At 39.0% G+C, this 20,458-nt stretch overlaps 2 protein-coding genes across 3 annotated transcripts in view; one reads left to right on the top strand and one right to left on the bottom strand.

Moving 5' to 3' along the window:
• LOC126375052 (metastasis-associated protein MTA3) overlaps positions 1-11,255 on the bottom strand; it is a 54,971-nt gene extending 43,716 nt beyond the window's left edge. The window contains exons 1-2 of the mRNA XM_050021895.1: positions 10,876-11,255; positions 3,938-4,099 (exon numbers count right to left, since the gene is read on the bottom strand). Coding sequence (XP_049877852.1) covers positions 3,938-4,099; positions 10,876-10,903 — 190 coding nt within the window. The 5' untranslated portion in view covers positions 10,904-11,255. The remainder of the gene's footprint in view (positions 1-3,937; positions 4,100-10,875) is intronic.
• Positions 11,256-12,543: 1,288 nt separating this feature from the next.
• Positions 12,544-20,458, top strand: part of LOC126375250 (protein transport protein Sec23A) — a 19,890-nt gene continuing 11,975 nt past the window's right edge. For both annotated transcript variants that reach the window (XM_050022169.1, XM_050022168.1), the window contains exons 1-10: positions 12,544-12,703; positions 12,791-13,078; positions 13,160-13,415; positions 13,684-14,254; positions 14,502-14,644; positions 15,880-16,019; positions 16,503-16,621; positions 17,415-17,568; positions 19,020-19,171; positions 19,747-19,921. In XM_050022169.1, coding sequence (XP_049878126.1) covers positions 12,800-13,078; positions 13,160-13,415; positions 13,684-14,254; positions 14,502-14,644; positions 15,880-16,019; positions 16,503-16,621; positions 17,415-17,568; positions 19,020-19,171; positions 19,747-19,921 — 1,989 coding nt within the window. In that variant the 5' untranslated portion in view covers positions 12,544-12,703; positions 12,791-12,799. The remainder of the gene's footprint in view (positions 12,704-12,790; positions 13,079-13,159; positions 13,416-13,683; positions 14,255-14,501; positions 14,645-15,879; positions 16,020-16,502; positions 16,622-17,414; positions 17,569-19,019; positions 19,172-19,746; positions 19,922-20,458) is intronic.

Here is a 20,458-nt window from a genome sequence, read left to right as displayed (position 1 = left end):
CTCGACCGCGTCGCGCCGCCAGCCCCTGACCGCCGACCGCGCAGAAGTATGTAACCGGCAACGATTTTGTTAGAACTTTTATATGATTAAATGTGTAACAGTAACATGTGAAAATCAAGATTGCTCCCGCAACGAAAACACATGTAACTTCGTGTATTTCTTAAGGAAAGAAAAGCTTAGAACTTTAGGTCATTGTCCGCAAAAAATATCTCGTATAGATTCATACTTATTTCTCCGCGATAACTATGATGCGATCGTTCGAGTAAATAAACTAAACATAATTGTGAGTAGTGGCGGCTACATACAACAGCGTCGCCACGGTCATTACCACACAACTGGGGGCGCGATGTTACAAGCTCCCGAACGTTTACATAACGCTGACTTTACGATGCCACTGGAACTCTTCGACCTGTCCTTGGTACTATAACCAAATCTTATCGATTGACAAGCGACTAAAACGCTAAGCATAAATAAATACATGCGTCACGGGGATGTTAAATACAATGATAACATGAGAGTAGGTATCACTCGCCATGTTCGGCGATGCGACGCGTTCGCCACGTATGTGAGTGGATCTCCTAAACTGTACATGTTTTTGTGGCCTCCTACATATTTAACGTATCTTAACGCGCACCGTGACCCTTTTAGCGTAGACAGAGATCGGAACAATGTGGTTTGATACTTGTTACTTCACACGACAAAAGACGTGTTATAATTACCGCCATGTGAACGTAGCATTTGTTGACCTATTATAACCTCTTCCATTTATTTTTGAATGATATTGTAATATCGATCCGGCATCGGTTACACTGTTGCGCCTAACAGCCTACATACGTTCACTGTGCACAAGCCCTCAATCAACCGGAGGAAAGAAAGCCTTTACTGTACTTAGGTAATACGCATTATAATTATTTTCTTAAAGTTATCCAAAAAGTAACACAAACAAAGCTGTCCAGGTAGAGCCTACCTGGTGGAGGGTCGCCTAATGAAAGTCGATGAGATGAATGTTTCGTCCTTAATTAGAATTGATTGAAGTCGCCATCTTGTTTCGCAGCATTTGTACTCTAGGTTGCTTTTCAAATATATTATGAGGGGGTATAATCACCAATCGTCGAGCGAATTCGGTAATTCTGATCACGAGGTGTAACGGGGGAAACTATACTACATAATATACGCTCTTTATACATTTAAACATATGTGTTTGTCGGACCCCAAGCCAATGCCTAAACAAAGTGCATGTTGCTGGATTCGTTACAAGTCCTATAGGTATATTAAGGTTTATAGAGACTATCAATATTAACGATAATAAAATATTTTAGTCAAATTTTAAACCATATTATAATAATAATACGTATACTTACACACACACACACACACACACTTGCGTATCTCGAAGGTTCCTGTCAGTTTTTCCCTTATTTAATTTCTTTTTTTATTTCTGTTTTTTTTTGATATATTTTTTGGATTATATAATTATACATTTCTCTAATATTTGTAGCTACCTAGTAACACATTAGAATATATTAAATAATTACCAAGGGTTGGGGCCTGGTGACCTGTAGTACAAGGGAAATCCTTTTACAAGCACCACCTCCCTTAAAATACACTTGTATCACAATGTTAGCCAACTAAGAAAAATTTTTTTTTTTTTGTTTTGTTTTGTGTTTTAAGTGGAGAAATAAACATTATTATTATTATTATTATTACTTAAAGAAGGGACACACTCCGCCCCGCACCATTATGAGCTTGGAGCGAGTTTGATTTACCTCACCCGCTGAAGGGGGCTACTTTAGTCTATGTAAGCAGGTAAGGAGGAGCACGAGCGGGCCGTCTATCTCTCTCGCACGCACGGGATAAGGCGGCACACAGTAAGAACACTAAGAACTAGATTCTTGTATGGAGTGTCCGATATGTGCCATGATGTAAATTTATTGATCTAATGTTAGGACAAGATTGAAAACGCACAATTCGAGGCAGTACATCGGCCGCGGTATAGTCAGTTAGACAGTATATCAAGGAATATGTTACACCTATGTTAGACAATGACACCAAAATGGGTCACGCTCGAGTATACAACAGCGCTATAACGACACACATTATAAGTTACACCTAAAGCTCAAATATTTTGACTTTTATCACGTTTTGGTACGTTTGGGTGGGTAGTCCTGCTTTTACTTTTAAAGAATAATATGGCTTGGCTGATATTGGAGGTGGTGGTTAGAGCGTTGGGCTCACGATCGAGAGGTCCTGGATTCGATTGCTGGTGGGGACACTTCTAACGAAAATTACTTTTTGAGACTGTCCCAGGATTGGTCAGGACATCGCAGGCTGAAATCATGTGATTGACCGAAAAATAAGATGATTCTGTACTTTGGAGGGGACGTTAAACAGTTGGCTACTATTAACTTATGTAGTCGTTACTTGAGCCGTGGCAGGAGCATTTAGTGGTTCAATAATAAACCTGACGCCAAGGTTGATGAGGTCGGTCATTGATCTTACAACCCACAGGAGAGAAGAGAAGGAATTAGTTTTAAATAAGATTAAATATCTTGACTTTTTGTCTGTTAGCTACAATTAAATTGTAGGTAAGGCAGTAGGTAATCTGCCGCCTATCGCATTTCACAGTTGGACACATTTATTTAGGGATATAATCAATTTACGAGGATTTGAAGGAATGACGACTCGTCAAAGCAAATTCTAATTTTTCCCCACCGCAGATAACATCTAATTTTATCTTTATCTAACTCTTATCAGTGATTTATTGCCGTAGCTACTAACTAGTGATTCTGGAGAAATATGACGAGCAACGTCGTTATTTTATTTTATAATATATACCTACGTATTATCTTATCTCATAGTGTATCGAAATTATATTTCACATCCAAAATTTGGATCAAAATATGTGCGTCAGCTCGAGTACATAGTAGTACCCGTATCTACACTTGTTGGATAAGGTGGTGCTGTCCTGAAAATTATGCCACCCACGTGGTACAGCATCGAATCACCGGCCTTCTAAACTTTTCATTCTCGATTATTCGATGACAAAGTTAAAGACGTTGTCCAAGGACTGTACCAGTTATACCTGCAACCGTTGTATTCCAACGATCGCGTGAGCGTCTGCTGTTTACATTTACTGCTGTTGCGAGCCAGCGGATCGATTTCAAAGTGACTTTACGAGCTCGATATTATCTCGATAAAATTTTGGTAACACGTCTCAAGACAACAGGGTCGTGCGTGAAGATTAAGGTTGTCAAAGCAAAGCGTTTAGAACGGACATCAATTCGAGAAAGTGAACTGTTTCGAACTCGTTTTGCCGAGTTCCTTGTTCACATAACGGAACCTCATAGTAACTTACTACAGTACCAGCCATTGCAATTACTTAGTAACTTGGCTTTAATATCCACATGTAAATATAGCGATGATGACGTACTCGGTAATCGGGGGGTCCAGACACCCGCTGAGAAACCAAATCCTAGTTGCGACTCCTTTATGTAGAATAATCGGCTATTTATAGAAAGGAATCAAACACACGGGAACACATGACGCAGGGGCGATTGCTGGCGTTACTAACCAAAATGTAGGTACACGGTATTGTGCTCATATTTGAGGGTCTTCCAAATGCTTTTCAGATAGATATTCTAGGCAACGCAATATGATAACGACAACTGTGACTAGAATGTTGGTTGTACTGTAATTTTACCGAGCGAAGATATTCGTAATTTGTATACCTATCAATGCTATTAACATAAACGACAGTTGCATGCGATTAAAACTGAATTTGACTGATAACCAAGCCCTCTGAAGTAAGACTTGATGGGTTTTTACAGGGTTTGCACAGTCATTACTTGTTACCTTTACTGGTTAGTTTGTTTAATACGAAGCAAACCATCAGTCGATAGCGGGTTCAGTAAGATTGAATTTGCGTGGAATTACTCACTTTGATGCTTATCAGCTAACTGTATGAGGGGGTTGGGCAGGTCCCGCCGCCTGTAGAAGCACATGACTTTCGCCTCCACGTTACCCGAGGCGGTCTTGTTAAGTTCCTCTATCCGCCGGATTTGGTACGGAGACGTCGACGACGTCTCGAAATAGACGCAGTCTGTGGACAAAACAAAATTATGTCAATTACCTTCCTTCGTCATGAGACTCGTGTAAAACCAGCAAAGCAGTATCGATCAGCATATTACATACAAATATTTTCAGTACTTTAAAGAAATTAGTTTGCGTTTTTAATATAGCGATCTTTTTAGTGATGATTTTTGATAATTGCGTCTTTAAATATCCATACTAATATGCATAATTCTTGTCCGAAATCCCCCACACTATTCGACTGTGCAGACATAAGAAAACCTCAAAAGACAACTTTTGAAATAATTTAAAAAAAGATAAATATTGTGTAAATTATGACAATAACCCTATTGTCACCCACAATCTCTTCGGATTAGTTGTGGTTGACCGTAAGACATGGTCACCTATTCGACTTCTACAATAAAATATGATCGGGGTGATAAAAATAAAATAAAAAAACCGAGAGTTTTGGTCGTATCTGACCATGCATAAAGTATTTATATAATCTTACAACAACATCAATATAATCCTAACTTAATCCGGGGTTTTTGTTTCAGGTTTCATTCATGCCTTGCAGTTACAAAATTATGGTACCTATACTGAATGTTAAATGTAATAGATTGAGGAAAACAAGCGTTATATTTAATTAATTCAAATTATCTCTACTAAGTTAAAACACCAAGGTTATGCAAGGTTGAAGCGCTGGATCGCGGTGCCTATTGTTTAATTTTTCCCAAATTAAAATTAAGAGTTTCGGTGAACGGAGCATATTTTCTTTTTTAGAAAAATGGTGGTTGAAACATGTTACGGGCCATTACGAATTTGGATTGTTTCTGTGCACCACAAGTCGACGTGTGGAGCAGTCGGAGCGGAACGGATGGCCGGTCTATCGGTAGGTACCTGCGTTGCTTATGGCACTGGTACATAGACGACCATATAAATGGTGCTTTTTACCGTTACCACGCGCAACTCAACAAAACAACGCTCGCGCATAATGACACGGTACGGACCTTTCATTCCATGCTAAAGGTAACCGCATTAGTTTTAGACGATTAATCTCATGACAATTTGTTTTCTCTGTTCTAGAGACAAAAGTTCGAAGTAAAAAGGTCTTTTTAACCTCTCATCTGCTGAGATAAGAGGCACAATAGTTTTTACATTGTGTCTGGCCCTGATCAGTGTTTCCCGTATTCGAAGGGTTAAGGCCAGTGGACCTAATGTTGGTCAGGTCGGTTTTATACATCTACGGTCGTTGTATGATTTTTGTATAATACAATAATTGATGTTTAACGGTTTCGATAAAAATCACTTTGTGAGCCTTGGTTTGGTTAGGACATTGCAGGCTGATCACAAGATTGTCCGAAAGTAAGACGATCTGTGCTTCGGAAGGCACGTTAAGCCGTTGGTCCCGGTTACTACTTACTGATGTAAGTGCGTAGTCGTTACATGAGCCATGTCAGGGACTTTTGGCGGCTCAATAATATTCCTGACACCAGGGTTGATGGTAATCCACCTCACTACCCACACCATAAGAAGACGAACCTTCTATCGTGTGGGTTACATAAATCGTCTTCATCATCACACTCGATTCATTTTACGGGTATATTTCTATACTAGTACGACCACAGGCTAAAATTAGATTACAATGAGACCAACGTAGTTACTAAATATTTTCATGTCATCAAAAATTCCTTCCATTATTTGCTACAAAGATGTTGCGTTGAGGCTATACAACAAAAGGCAAACGTACGTAACTAATGATCCATATCGACACACGAACAAAGCTGTGAACTCTGTGACATTACATCTTCCACTCGTAAAATGTAGAGTAGACGCCTCGCGACCCACCGACTGTAAGAACAACACTCGTACTTACTTATATCGATAGGTATGCTGCACCAAATATTCATACTTCACCTACGTATAGATACTCACAGGGCAACGCGAGTGGCGGATACGTCTATATAACATTACCTAGCGTGTATACTTACTTACGTATAGTAAGTTGGGGCATTATGCGGCTGATAGCGATGTTAACGCCCGTTCAGTTTTGCCAAGACTTTAGTGTATTTTTGGAACGTGTCAATAAGTAAGTGTACAGTAAATTTAGCCCGGACACGTCATCATGAGAGGCGCAGAATGATTGAATTCTCTCGGTGAGATTTCACGTGGCGACGCACACGGAATTTTCTTTTATTGTCACTTGCATTGATACGTTCAAGAAAACATTCCTAAGTAAATCGTCCATCTCAGGTTTGTCCTCATTAACCAAGGACTGGATATTTTTGCCTTATCAACGCTATAATTTAAAAGGTCGAGATATCGATTGGAATCGCATACCATCGCGTTACAAGAACAAGTGTTCATAGTTGCATTATCTCGTATATTACTATTAAAGATGTTTACAATTGACCGAGAAAATAAACTTTAAGCTTGAACTTCTAACTAATGCATGATTGCCATCGTATTTTCACGTCACAGTCCGACTTGAGAACTGATGATGACTGAAGTAGCCAGTCCGATATAAGGTCCAAGAAGTCGTGTTCTGTGCGAGTACTATACATGCATGTACTATGCATTTGAATTGTATAGATCAGATGTCATCACCCCCGCTACCTTCTCCCTGCTTTTCACTCCAGAAAGGCCTTACACCAAATCGTCAGTTAAACAACCAACCAGGTGTTCAGGTAAGATTACGACCAAATGCGAGACAATTAAGAAAAAAAATTGGCATTATTTATGTACTTCATGTTATTGACCGACCGATTTTTTTTACTTCGGAGCACGAAATTGCTAAATTCAACATAAGTATTTTCTTAATGTTCAACTCTTACATTAAGATAATACTTATAAGGACTGACTCTAGTCTGTAAGCGCCGCGAGATGTATCGTAAAATAAATCTGATTTGCTAATTTTATTACAATGCTACCAATAAACAACCACAAATTGATAATAGAAGACAACAACAATGCTATATGAATTTCATTGTCAACTAAGCAAAGCTTGATATTGTCGCTGGGGCACCGCAAACACAAACTTACGACTTAATTTATCTTTTCCATACATCCGCTCCAGCTTTTTATGAGTTCGTAAAGACTAGTTTAGTGCTTGTTAAATAAATAGAGAGAAAAAAATCGATGACTCTCATGATGTGGGCCATTGACCGCCAGATTTCAAGTGACGTTATGTCATTTTGCGTTTGTTTAATTCCAACAAACACGGTCCCCACGTGCGTACTACTAGTAGTCTTTGGACTTCACAAGTGCATTCAGTGAATGGTTGTTAAAAAAACACATTTGTGTGAATATGTTTACCAATTCACCCCTTCGTAGTATTTAACTCTTGTTTATAGAGGTGCTAGTGGAGACTTGTATCAAACCGCAATAGGGACGACATTTTACATGTGCTGACATTGCACACTTAAAACGTGGTCTAATTCGTGACAACAATATGAACGTTTATCACTGAAATCGCGTTTTAGGCGCCTTTTTTTTTGGTCCTGCTTTACGAAAATTCTTATATTTACTAATTCTTTTAGATTAATTCGATTTCTTTCGAGAAATTGTCTCAAAACGCTACATGGCAATGTGCTCTTTATTTCATAAAAAAATAATTTACGACAACTAGCCGCCATGTTATCACTGCCGGGAACAGTTTATTGTTCAGTGACGTATGCACTATGCGAGTGACTTTCACCAGTGGCTGTACTGTAACCGTTCGCTGTGGTTTGTCAATCAACGATGACAGAATAACGTAGTGGTATAATGTCTGTCCTACACTGGTACTTTTTATAATCAAATCATATCCATAAATTACATGTCTTTATATCGATTTGGTAGTTGACGTACGTAACCAAAGGTGGGACTTCATCTAAGCTTCATTCTGCATTGAGGAATCTTGGGACATTAGCTTAATGTATGTCAACAATACGCTCCCAAGTCAGACTTTGAGTAATTGCATGCTAGCCTCTAGAATCATGCAGTCAATTTAGGCTTAAGTGCTTGTACTACGAGCTTTAGTAGCTTGAGCTTATACCACTTAGCCCCGATTATGGTTTGTATAGCATAGCACTCCTGCCTGGATGGATTTTATCTTATAAGCATTCGAATTTTAATTTCGATTAAACGAACACGGGATATAAGAGGTAAACTAAGGGTGGTGTAGTACCTCACCGTTTACGTATTTAAAAGTACGCTATTGGGCCATGCTTGTTCTCAGCATCGTGGAACGGCACTGTTTCGTCGCCCGCGTTAGATAAGGACAGCACCAGCGGCGACGCGGCCGGCTATGTGACGTTCCGTCGTGACGTCACACTCCTCTTGGCGGATTTGCCCGCGCTGTGAATGGGGCCCTTTACCTCATACCTACACGTTATGTTATGGTATAGGGCTACATACGTATTTCTAAATCGAAAACTAGTTGCGGAATCTAAGCGCATTTCTAATTATGTATGGAAATTATCTTAAAATAGCCAAGGAAACATTTACAGCCCGACTTTTTTTGTACTGTAGAAATATATTTTATAAATTATTATATACTGAAATTGTATGATTATTATCAGAGACTGACACTCGCAATGAATGTCAAAGAATTATGTTCAGTAGGAAGCAATTATTGTTAGGGTTATGTAACAGTATGAGAATTATGAGATAACACTATTCTATACCTAAAACAAGTGTGTGCCACCAAAAGAAAACCAGTAATCAATAGAAAATATTAACTAGAATACAGATACCTATATAGTATAGTGTTGTGATAATTTGAAATATAAATTCTTACAACAAGCAATATGTTTGCTAGTCAGAATAAAAGTTAGATCTGCAATATTAAATAAGCCTTTAAAAGGTACTACTACCTCAAAGTGCAGGAATGGGTGAGGTCAATGAACTCACTTTCACATAGCTGAAGGTTATATAAATAAAATACAGTCCTTATATGTTTAAAAGGTTACTTATATTGTCAATAAAGATGTTTAACATGAATTCCATAAAATCATGAGCAGTGTGTGTGGCTAAGCAATCTTAACTAGTTATAACTGGTTTAATAAATAGGTGGCACTTAACAAACTACTACTAGTAGTTATAATTTTATTTCATATTTGCAGTGTCTAGTATCTATCAGTGAATCTCAATATGTCTTCTTTGTAAGTAATTATAATACTTTCTGTGGTGTGGTTTGGTATGTCTGTCACATGGTATTTTAGTGGTGTCATAACCCCGAGTCTCTTTAAAATCCAAATGCCATTGTTTAACAATTGTGTCTGGAAAACATGACCGCAAAATTATAGGAGAAAAAAAAATATAAATAAATAAATGATGTGATTATGATAGGCTGATTCCTTGTCACCATATTCAACATATATTTGAATACTTGTGACTCTGCCCATCCCATTAGGGATTACAGGCTTGAGTTTATATATGTAATAATGATAATAACGATATTTACAGTGCGTTGTGTATTTAATAAATTAAACAGGTATCTCTTTGTAACTTCGGTTTTCATTGAAGATTGAGATAAATTATTTTAACATTGTTTACTTTTTTATATTTGACAGTTGTTAACACCCATGTTGTCATAAGTTTTGAGTAACCTATATAGCTTCACACAAACCTTGTCAAAACAAGGGGATGGTGTGAAGAATTGGAGGAGAGGTAGGTCAGGAACTGAGTGGTTTTGGTATTATTATGGTGGTAGAAGTATATAAGAAGGTAGGTACCTATAGATAAAAATACTTTTATACATTATATTATAGGTAATTCTGTTATTGCAAGTTATACATAGAAAACATTTATTTAATTACAAATATTTGTTTATTTATTTAGTATAATAGATAAATTCAGTAATTTTTAGTTTCCCTGGTGAGTATAACAAACATAAAGTTCATTGTTAAAGAAAAAACTCAAGGTGGTGAATGTGGGTCAAGTAATGCTTTGTCAGAGACAGATACAAGTATATTATGCATGCAAGACTTTTGAGGTCATTTTACAGAAACGATAAATTCACATGTGAATGGTTGATAACATACCTACTTGATATTTTGAAACGAGAACTATTCTATTAGGCAAACCTTCATATGTAGTAATAACAAACTGTAGTCTACAACTATGATTTGAAAAGACATCATAAAAACAAAGACTAATATGGAATGATGTGGTAGGAAGTAGTAAAGGAAGAGCCTAATTAGCATTCGGCGCGGCGGTGGCGGGGCGCGACACGAGGCGCCCCGATACCTCGCGACACCGTGGCCGCGGTCTTCTCCACCAAAATCAGAATGCCGGCACTAAACTTCCAAACAAACTAACTACACTACCCCAACCCGCCAAATTCGCGCCTAAAAGTTTTCTTCGTCTGCAAACCCATAAATACCACACCAACCTTAAAAACTCCCATCAAAATGTTATGACAACAACGAATATAACCTAAAATCGCATGTCAAAACCATCAAAATTCCACCAAACAATCCCTGAATACACTAAATTACTAACAGATAATTAAAGCGGTTCCATGTCTTGCCACCCGCACGCAGATACGCAAGCCGATACAATGATACCTAGATGCTAATGTCCTATTTGACGAAATTTGGTAAAATAATACAACTTGCCCGCAAACTAACGTTATTTATTAGACTAAAGTCAAGAAAACCATCGAATTTTCTTTGAAATTGTATAAAACAAGGAGTTGTAACGTTATTGAACTAATTAATGTGAGCAATTAATGAAGGTACGACAATCAAAGCAAAGCACCGCTAGTCGGCTCGCGGTGAACCGGCGAAGCTACAACAAAAATAACCAATTATTGGTACTTACCGCCGACTCTGTACATATTCGCAGCCATTTTTATACACAATCACTATTCATTAACACTTAATTAATCTACATCTGACACAATTAATAACTATAACACTATGTAATTGAGCTTTTACAATGTTTTTCATCACGTTAACTCCGGACGCCTTTCGCTGATCGCCATTTTCTTTCACACTACTAATTTGGCCAGTGCGCAGTCGCACTTTTTGGCGTAAACTTCCTACTCTTGAAACAAAGCAATGACATGTCATTAATTTTATCTTCACTAATTACTTCAAAAACAAAATTGTTTTATAGTAAAATACGATTTATTTTATAAATCATGTCCATAATTGAAATAATTTACAATTTACTCCTAAAAATTAAAAAAAATATTTCATTCAACTGCGTTCCGTTTCAATTCAGAGATACAATCGCTGTCATTGTCATGATTTCGAAATATTGCCCAATTTAGAAAATATTTTTAATCAAATTTAACGACACTTTGTTTATAATATTATTTTAAATTCTTTATAAAACTTAAAAAATATACTTTTTATTTAAATAAAAATAGCTTTTTTAATGTTTTATTTCTATTTTCCATAGCCATTATAATGGAAAGTTTTTGCATGTAATGGAACGTAGCACCAATTCATAGAGAAAGACGCCAACTGATTTTTCTTCAATTTATGGTTTATGTTTGTTTGCACTGTATATTTAATGTCATGACATTTTTTACTTATAATCACGCCCATATCCCGATCGGGGTGGGCAAAACCACAAGTTATAAATAAGACATCACACAGCCATCACTCATATTCGTTTTAAAATACATATAATGAACCGAATGAATAGTTTCTTGCTTTTTTTGTCTGTATCGTGAATTTGTAAAATAAAGCATAATGTTGTAATTCTCACTTAACATTAGAGTAAGAGTATATATTTTTAAATAGCTACAGTATGTTCCTCGTTCGATAAAAAGAGTTTTAAGCAAATTAACGTAATCATTGTTTTTGTGTATACCTCTCTTTACATAACTTTTTAACAATTACACAAAATCACGGACCTTTCACTGGTAATCAATTCTAATTATTGCATATTTAATACTTAATGTAATCGGTTGGTTAAGTAATAAATAAAATATCTTATTTTTTCAGGCTATCGAAATCCACTGCTAATAATTTTAAAGCTATTGAATGTTCAAGCGAACATTCATAGTGGGATTGAAAGTTGTTTAAGATATGTATAAGCAATTTAGAAGAATCTTAAGATTTAAGTAAATCAATCAGACGTTACGTTATGAAGTCGTAACGTCCTATTAGAGATATTAATTTAAAGAATAACATCATAATGGTATGTAAACAATAACCATACTGTTATTTCAGTCAATCTTTCTTCCTGTACCAAGCTTTAGTGTGTGTGACTCGTAAGATAAAGGAACAAATAACCAGGCAAACGAGGCATAGCTCCCACAGACAATTACAGCAACACCATAGACCAGGATTATAGTTAACTTGGTTTTTGAGAAACTTTATTATCTATTTTGTATTTTTGCGTCTTTTTGTTAATTGTATATAAATAAACAATTAAAATATCAATTTAAGATAACCAGTTAATTAAACTGAAATAGTTATAAAAAGAATTACAAGTTTACGTTATCAAAAATGACGTGGCCGCTATGACAGCTGTTTTGTCTACGGATTTTGACATTTGCCAAATCAGCCAGGCTCGCCCGTTCGCAGAAAATTAATAAAAATTCGAATAATATTCATTTTTTCTGAATGAATACGTTGTCAGACTGTGATATTTAGCATATGTGACCGACCTTAGGTCACTGCATGCGTTCTTGGTGCGTCAAGTTTAATAATTCCGCTGTTATTAGTGATTGTGTGGTGACTATACTTATGTTACGTGTTTTATAATATTTCGCTTTTAGATCAGCGATATGGCGACTTACGAGGAGTTCATTCAACAGAATGAGGACAGGGATGGCATACGGTTTACATGGAACGTGTGGCCGTCGAGCAGAATCGAATCGACGAGGCTTGTTGTGCCGTTGGCGTGTCTCTACCAGCCGCTGAAGGAGCGGCCGGATCTGCCCCCGATCCAGTATGAACCCGTGTTGTGCACACGCAATACATGCAGGGCCATCTTAAATCCCATGTGCCAGGTTGATTATAGAGCAAAATTATGGGTGTGCAATTTCTGTTTCCAAAGAAATCCTGTAAGTTTCTAATTGGTTTTGTTTTCATATAAATGTGATTGAATAGCAGATTTTCATGTTTTTTTGGATGTTTGTTTACAGTTTCCTCCACAATATGCTGCTATATCAGAGCAACACCAGCCTGCAGAACTGATACCAAACTTTTCGACCATTGAGTACACTATCACTCGGGCTCAGACTATGCCGCCAATATACCTGCTGGTGGTGGACACTTGCTTGGATGAGGAAGAACTAGGAGCACTGAAGGATTCCCTCCAAACTTCACTCAGTTTAATGCCACAGAATGCTTTAGTTGGTCTTATTACTTTTGGAAGAATGGTTCAAATTCATGAATTGGGTAAGAATTGCTTTTATGAAATGTGTTCTTTGAAATTAATAATAATAATTAAAGATAATGAAACAAATATAAAAGAATGGAGGAAAGTAATGCAACAGTAAGTAGACTCATTACAGGCTACATAAAATTTATGATGCTACAACTATTAATAGAATGCACATGTTTGTGATATAAATTGTTGGCAAGTGTTTTGTTTGTAAATCATGAACACAGTGTTTTGAGTTATTTAAAACAACACATGTTGACCAATTTTTTACACTATTTACAGGCACAGAAGGTATATCTAAATGCTATGTCTTCAAGGGCACTAAAGACCTCACAGCCAAGCAGATTCAGGAACAACTGGCTATTGGCCGTGTGAATGCTGCAAATCCTCAGCAACGTCCTGGTGCACCAGCACCTCCACCACCTGCGAGCCGGTTCCTGCAACCAGTCAAACAGTGTGACATGGCATTGACAGACTTACTTGGAGAGCTTGGCCGAGATCCGTGGCCACTTGGTGTTGGCAAGAGACCTCTACGTAGCAGTGGTGTTGCACTGTCCCTGGCTGTTGGACTATTAGAAGTCACATACCCTAATACTGGAGCTAGAATCATGCTGTTCCTTGGTGGGCCATGCTCTCAGGGTCCTGGTCAGGTGGTCAATGATGAACTGAAGCAGCCGATCCGTTCCCACCACGACATCCAGAAGGATAATGCAAAGTATATGAAGAAAGCCATCAAGCATTATGAGGCTCTGTCTCTACGTTCAGCGACTAATGGTCACGCCATTGACATTTACTCATGTGCCCTGGACCAGACTGGTTTGATGGAAATGAAGCAATGCTGTAATTCTACTGGGTATGTAATGTCTTATTTAAGAAAAAGAGGAAAGTGCAAGAGAACATGTGAAGAATCAAAAATATTGCAATAAAAGGTCATTCTTAGTTGACAGATTGTATTAAAAGAAAGGGAAACAAAAAATATAGTACTAAAGAAAATGTATTTATTTATTTTTTAGTACTTCTAGAGAGCTTCACTATGCACCAGATCCTATATTAGTCTTCCACTGTACACAAAACATATACTTTTTATCTCCACATTTCAGAGGTCACATGGTGATGGGTGACTCATTCAACTCATCGCTATTCAAGCAGACATTCCAGAGGGTGTTCGCCAAGGACCAAAAGGGAGACTACAAGATGGCATTCAATGGCACCCTGGAGGTTAAGTGCAGCCGGGAATTGAAGAGTAAGTGTTGTAATTCTTTACTGTTTCTAATTTGTCAGTCTGCTAACCCAAAAGAAATAAAAACTCTATTACTATTCACTTAAATCTAATGATTAGCCGACGTTAGCGACATCGACACCCTCCTCATCAGGCTGTCCTAGGAGGACATAGGGCTCCTCTAGGCATTTCCAAATGTGGCGATCTTTGGCCGCTCTTCTCCAGCTAAATATAATACCACTATTACCACCCCACTGCCACTGTCACCCAAAAGAAATAGTTTCAGAAAAACCACAAGTAATGAAAGACAACTTGCATCAACTATTGATTAAAATTTAAAATTGATATGATGAACCTTATGGTAGCTTTTCGCCCATAACATAGCTCCATCATATTCATCATCATTGGCCACAACATCTTGGCAGATGATGGTAACAGTGGCTGTGTAGCTGTCACGTTTTGCTGCAGGATCTCTTGTGACTTATCAAGCCAATAGCAGGGGGGTTAAAAAGGCCATATCGAAGCAATTCATCTAAGAAAGCAATATTGCAATTTGACATTTGCGCATATAAAAGTAAGTGCGCAATGCAAACAAACAAATATTGCTTTCTTAGATGAATTGCTTTGATGTGGCCATTTTAACCCCCCAGCATGACCATACAAATAAAACGTGGGTCGGGGGAGGAACAGTGGTGTGAATACAAAGCCTTTTCCATCATATTAGAAATGACACAATGGCCCCGATTCCTGCAGACACCGCCTAATTTTATTTTAGGTTATATCCGTCATTTTCGTATCCGTCGAAAAGGAAAGGGACGGATGATTCACAGCTCTTAATTTTAGGAAGAATGAGTAAATTAATGTGTCGGGTTATTGACTGACGTAAAATTTTTAGACGGTTGGTTTAGATTTGTGCTTAAAATTGACGTGTGTTCCATAAATTTTATGCTTGTCGATTACCCGTCCCTTTCCTTTTCGGCGGATAAGAAAAGGACAGATATAACTTAAAATAAAATTAGATGGTATTTACAGGAATTAGCACCAATGTGTTTTTACGTCAAGTAACTGACCATCTTCTATTTTTTTTTAATTCCCAAACAGCATGGTAGATATCACAATAAGTTATCTAAAAGGAACTATTAAATAAAATAAATAATGCAGTATTTTTAGGCGGATGAGACATTCGTTAAGTATGTAAAAATTGGCGATTCAAAATGTAACTACCACTGAATAAATTATATTTTTGAATTTGTTTTTAGTAACGGGCGCAATAGGTTCGTGTGTGTCGCTGAACGTGAAGGGACCTTGCGTGTCGGACCAGGAGGTCGGTATGGGCAACACGTGCCAGTGGAAAATGTGCACTTTCACGCCCAGCTCCACTATGGGGATATTCTTTGAGGTAACTTGCTATAACTAATCATTAGTTTTCAGAGGCTGTTTTCGTTTTTTAATCGCCTTAATTTTTCCGGTTTTCGCCACTTTCAAGGGGGACTTTCTTTGTTGACACTGTGCACTTTTAAATGCATACTGGATTTTTTTAGATGAATTGTTTCAGTGTGGCCTCTTTAGAACCTTTGTAGTCTAAAACGCTGCTTAATTAGTAGAGTTGTAACATTCAGTTACATAGTCCACTATTCCAAAAATTCCGTATATAGCAGGGGTTTTCGTGAATCAGTTTCTAACTTGACTAGATAGAAATCCTATGCTGGGATTGGTTAAAATTTGAATAAATTTTCAGGAGTCGTCATTTTCAACCAATTAAAATCGTAGGGATTAGACCTTTAGGTTTGTAAGAAAATACATTTGCTGGTTAATTCTAACTCCTAACTCAGATATCTTTGGTGTGTATTTGGTTAGTTGTGAGGTAACATTATGTGTGCAGGTGGTGAACCAGCACGCGGCCCCAGCGCCGCAGGGCGGGCGCGGCTGCGTGCAGTTCATCACGCAGTACCAGCACTCCAGCGGTCAGCGCCGCGTCAGGGTCACCACAGTCGCGCGCAAGTAAGTTGGGTATCTCATACATTGATTACGTACCATAGATTGAGCATGAGCGCTCAAAAAGTGTGAGTTAGAGCAGAAATAGCGAAGCATGCTCTGACATTCCGTAGTACGCGATTAGGCGACGAACTGGCAACATGTGGATTTGTGTAACCCGACCGCGTTACGAAACACCACGCGCTGTAGATGTTAAGACCACCACTATGCGTACGTTATTTCTGTCGATTTTATTGAATCTATATACCGCTGCCTGCTTATGAATGTATAGCTAAGTTACGTCATGTTTTCGTCGTATTTTTGTATAAAGCGCTTTATCTACGGTAATATATCTCTAATAAAAAAATCGGTCTCATATAAAGCTGGGTCACGCCATAAAACAAGGACTAATACTACGTATAGAACGGTCACTCACACATTCAGAATAAACATTTAAAAAGTTATAAGTAAAATAGTCTTCCAACTCACTATATCGCGGAATATAGTACTGTATTGTATTCTTCTTCTATCGTGTGGGTTTTGAGGTGAATTACAAACCTTATCAACCCTAGTGTCAGTCAGGGTTATTGAGCCGCCATAGGCCCCTGACGGGACTCATGTAACGACTACGTACTTACAGCAGCAAGTACTGTATTGTATTGTAAATCAATATCAGTATATAGTTTTAAGTTTACGCGGTTATTATCATAATGAAAACACATAATAACGGGTTCTTACCGCGTTCAAAGCAGGGATATGAGAATCCCGATATTGCATATCAGTATAATTACGGTACATGAATTCATGGTTTCTGTGTCAGCTGGGGCGACGCGGCCGTGAACCTGCACCACATCGCGGCCGGGTTCGACCAGGAGGCGGCGGCCGTGGTGATGGCGCGGCTGGTCGTGTACCGCGCCGAGCTCGAGGACGGGCCCGACGTGCTGCGCTGGCTTGACCGCATGCTCATACGACTGGTACACTCATTACGCAACAAACAGCTAATACACGTCTTAATGCTAGGTTTTCTTCTATAAATCTGTGTACCATGTTTTCTACCATATCTGGCGAGGAGTGGGTGTTATGTCTCTCTCTCTCTATTTAAGAGCTGCGCTCTTGTCGGTGGAGTAACCGCCATTCCTCTCTTCTTCCCGCCAAAACCTTCACCTCCCTATACGACACGACCTGCACCTTCTCTTTTATTTGTTTCATAAATGTTATCCTAGGTCTACCCCTTCCTCTCTTCCCTTAAATTTTTCCTTCTATAATGTTTGTTATAAATGAATCGTGTCGTATCAGGTGGCCAATCATATTTCCTCTCCGGTTCTCTATAGTCTTCAATATGGTTCTCTTTTCTTCAACTCTTTCCAGCACTTTTTCATTTGACACCGTTTCAGTCCAGCTTATACCCTCCATCCTTCGCCAACACCACATCTCAAACGCGGGTGTTATGTACACCTATAAAAATAAAATAATAATAATACTTTATGATTTCAAGAAATATGTCTCATATGTGTTAGTAAACTTATTCTAGATGCTAGTAGCCTTATGTTAGATCCTATGACATGCAAGTCACAGCATCTACGCAGATACGGGCAGTCGAGCCGCGCACCTATCATCACCAGGGGGCGTGCATCGCTTCCTAATAGTCATATAAAAGCAGTAGAATCGAGCTACAGGTAACATGCCCGATGCGCTACAGAAGCGAGGCAGTTGCAACAACACCCTAAAAACGTTGAACTGGACGCGGATGGCGTTCTATGCTTTCCGTGTGAAGTCTACCTACCTTCCTACCTGTGCCAGCTATCTTCTCTTCTTATCGTGTGGGTTGTGAGGTGGATTATCAACATTATCAAAAGATAACAATCCTGGTGTCAGGGTTATTATTGAGCCGCCAAAGGCCCTGACATGGCTCACGTAACGACTACATACTTACATCAGTAAGTAGTAACCGGGACCAACGGCTTAACATGCCTTCCGCACGGACCATCTAACTTTCGGACAATCAGGTGATCAGCCTGTAATGTCCTAACCAAATTAGGGATCACAAAGTGATATTTGTGATATGTCCCCACCGGGACTGGAACCCGAGGCCTCCGGATCGTGAGCCCTACGCTCAAACCACTGGACCACGGATGCCTACTGGCGTGAAGCTATGTCGTTCTTTTCAATAATAAATAAAAATCGGACATCATATCTCAGAATCTCAAGATAGCGAGGAGGTTTGTTATTCGAGCTCTACATCCCAATAGGGGATAAAAGGATTAGAAGAAGAGAAGAAGATATCTCACAATCGCCAACGTATCAACTTGTGGAGACTACATAATAAATTTCCCTTTTGTTTTTTTTTTCTATAATTGCTAAAGGCAATCTGACAGCTGTTTAGCTACTTAGCTGTATTCATGAAAAAATGACCTTATAATTCCAGTGCCAGAAGTTCGGCGAGTACGCGAAGGACGATCCGAACAGCTTCCGTTTGTCGGAGAACTTCAGCCTGTACCCGCAGTTCATGTACCACCTGCGACGCTCGCAGTTCCTACAGGTGTTCAACAACTCGCCCGATGAGACCACCTTCTACAGGTCAGTTATGTCTTAAAGGTTGACGAAGGCGCACCTATCAGCGCCGCATGACGCGCGTTTTGCCGCTAAATGCGATGACTTCGGCTGGTGCGGCTCCTGCGGCGTGTCTAGGTGCGCGTTCACCTTAACTGGCAATTAAATGTTGGTATTCTAACTCTCCTTCTTCTTGAGGAGCTCGATGGCGCTGCGGTTAACGCGCTTGGTCTGCGATTGTTGAAGTTAAGCAACTTTCGCAAAGGCCGGTCATAGGATGGGTGACCACAAAAAAAAAGATTAGAAGAAGCTGCATTCATTCGAGCTCCTCCGTGCTTCGGAAGGCACGTTAAGACGTTGGTCCCGGCTGCATTAGCAGTCGTTAATAACCATCAATCCGCACTGGGCCCGCGTGATGGTTTAACCCCTTAAACGCCGGAACGCGGATCTCGACCAGACACAATGTAAAATCTATTGTGTCTGGTATCTCGGCATATGAGAGGTTAAGGCCCGATCTCCCTATCCATCCTTAGGGAAGGCCCGTGCCCCAGCAGTGGGGACGTTAATTGGCTGATGATGATGATGATTCTAACTCATTCCAGACACATGCTGATGCGCGAGGACCTAACACAGTCGCTGATCATGATCCAGCCGATCCTGTACTCGTACAGCTTCGGCGGCCCGCCGGAGCCCGTGCTCCTCGACACCTCCTCCATACAGCCCGACCGCATCCTCCTCATGGACACCTTCTTCCAGATACTTATATACCATGGAGAGGTTTGTACTTAAAATAATAATAATAAAAAAAAAGTTTCTTTAGATTAAATCTACAACACACATATACATACTTGTATAAATATAAACTGGTTTATAGATTTATGATAAACAGCCTCCGTGGTCTAGTGGTTAGAGAGTTAGACTCACTATCTGGAGGTCCGGGTTCGATTCCCGATGGGGACATTGTCGAAATCACTTTGTGAGACGGTCCTTTGTTTGGTAAGGACTTTTCAGGCTTGAATCACCTGATTGTCCGAAAAAGTAAGATGATTCCGTGCTTCGGAGGGCACGTTAAGTCGTTGGTCCCGGCTATTAGCCGTAAAATAACACCTCCACCAACCCGCATTGGAGCAGCGTGGTGGAGTATGCTCCATACCCCCTCCGGTTAATTGAGGGGAGGCCTGTGCCCAGCAGTAGGACGTATACAGGCTGTTTATGTATAGATTTATGATGCGGGTATAAGTGGTAGAATTTATGTAACGTCTTAAACCTAAATAAAGATTCTATCTATCTATCTAATTGGAAGACGATGGCCTA

The sequence above is a fragment of the Pectinophora gossypiella genome, chromosome 18 (genome assembly GCF_024362695.1).
Source record: "Pectinophora gossypiella chromosome 18, ilPecGoss1.1, whole genome shotgun sequence".
NCBI classification, from domain to species: Eukaryota; Metazoa; Arthropoda; class Insecta; order Lepidoptera; family Gelechiidae; genus Pectinophora; species Pectinophora gossypiella.
This window is presented reverse-complemented; position numbering and strand designations above follow the sequence as displayed.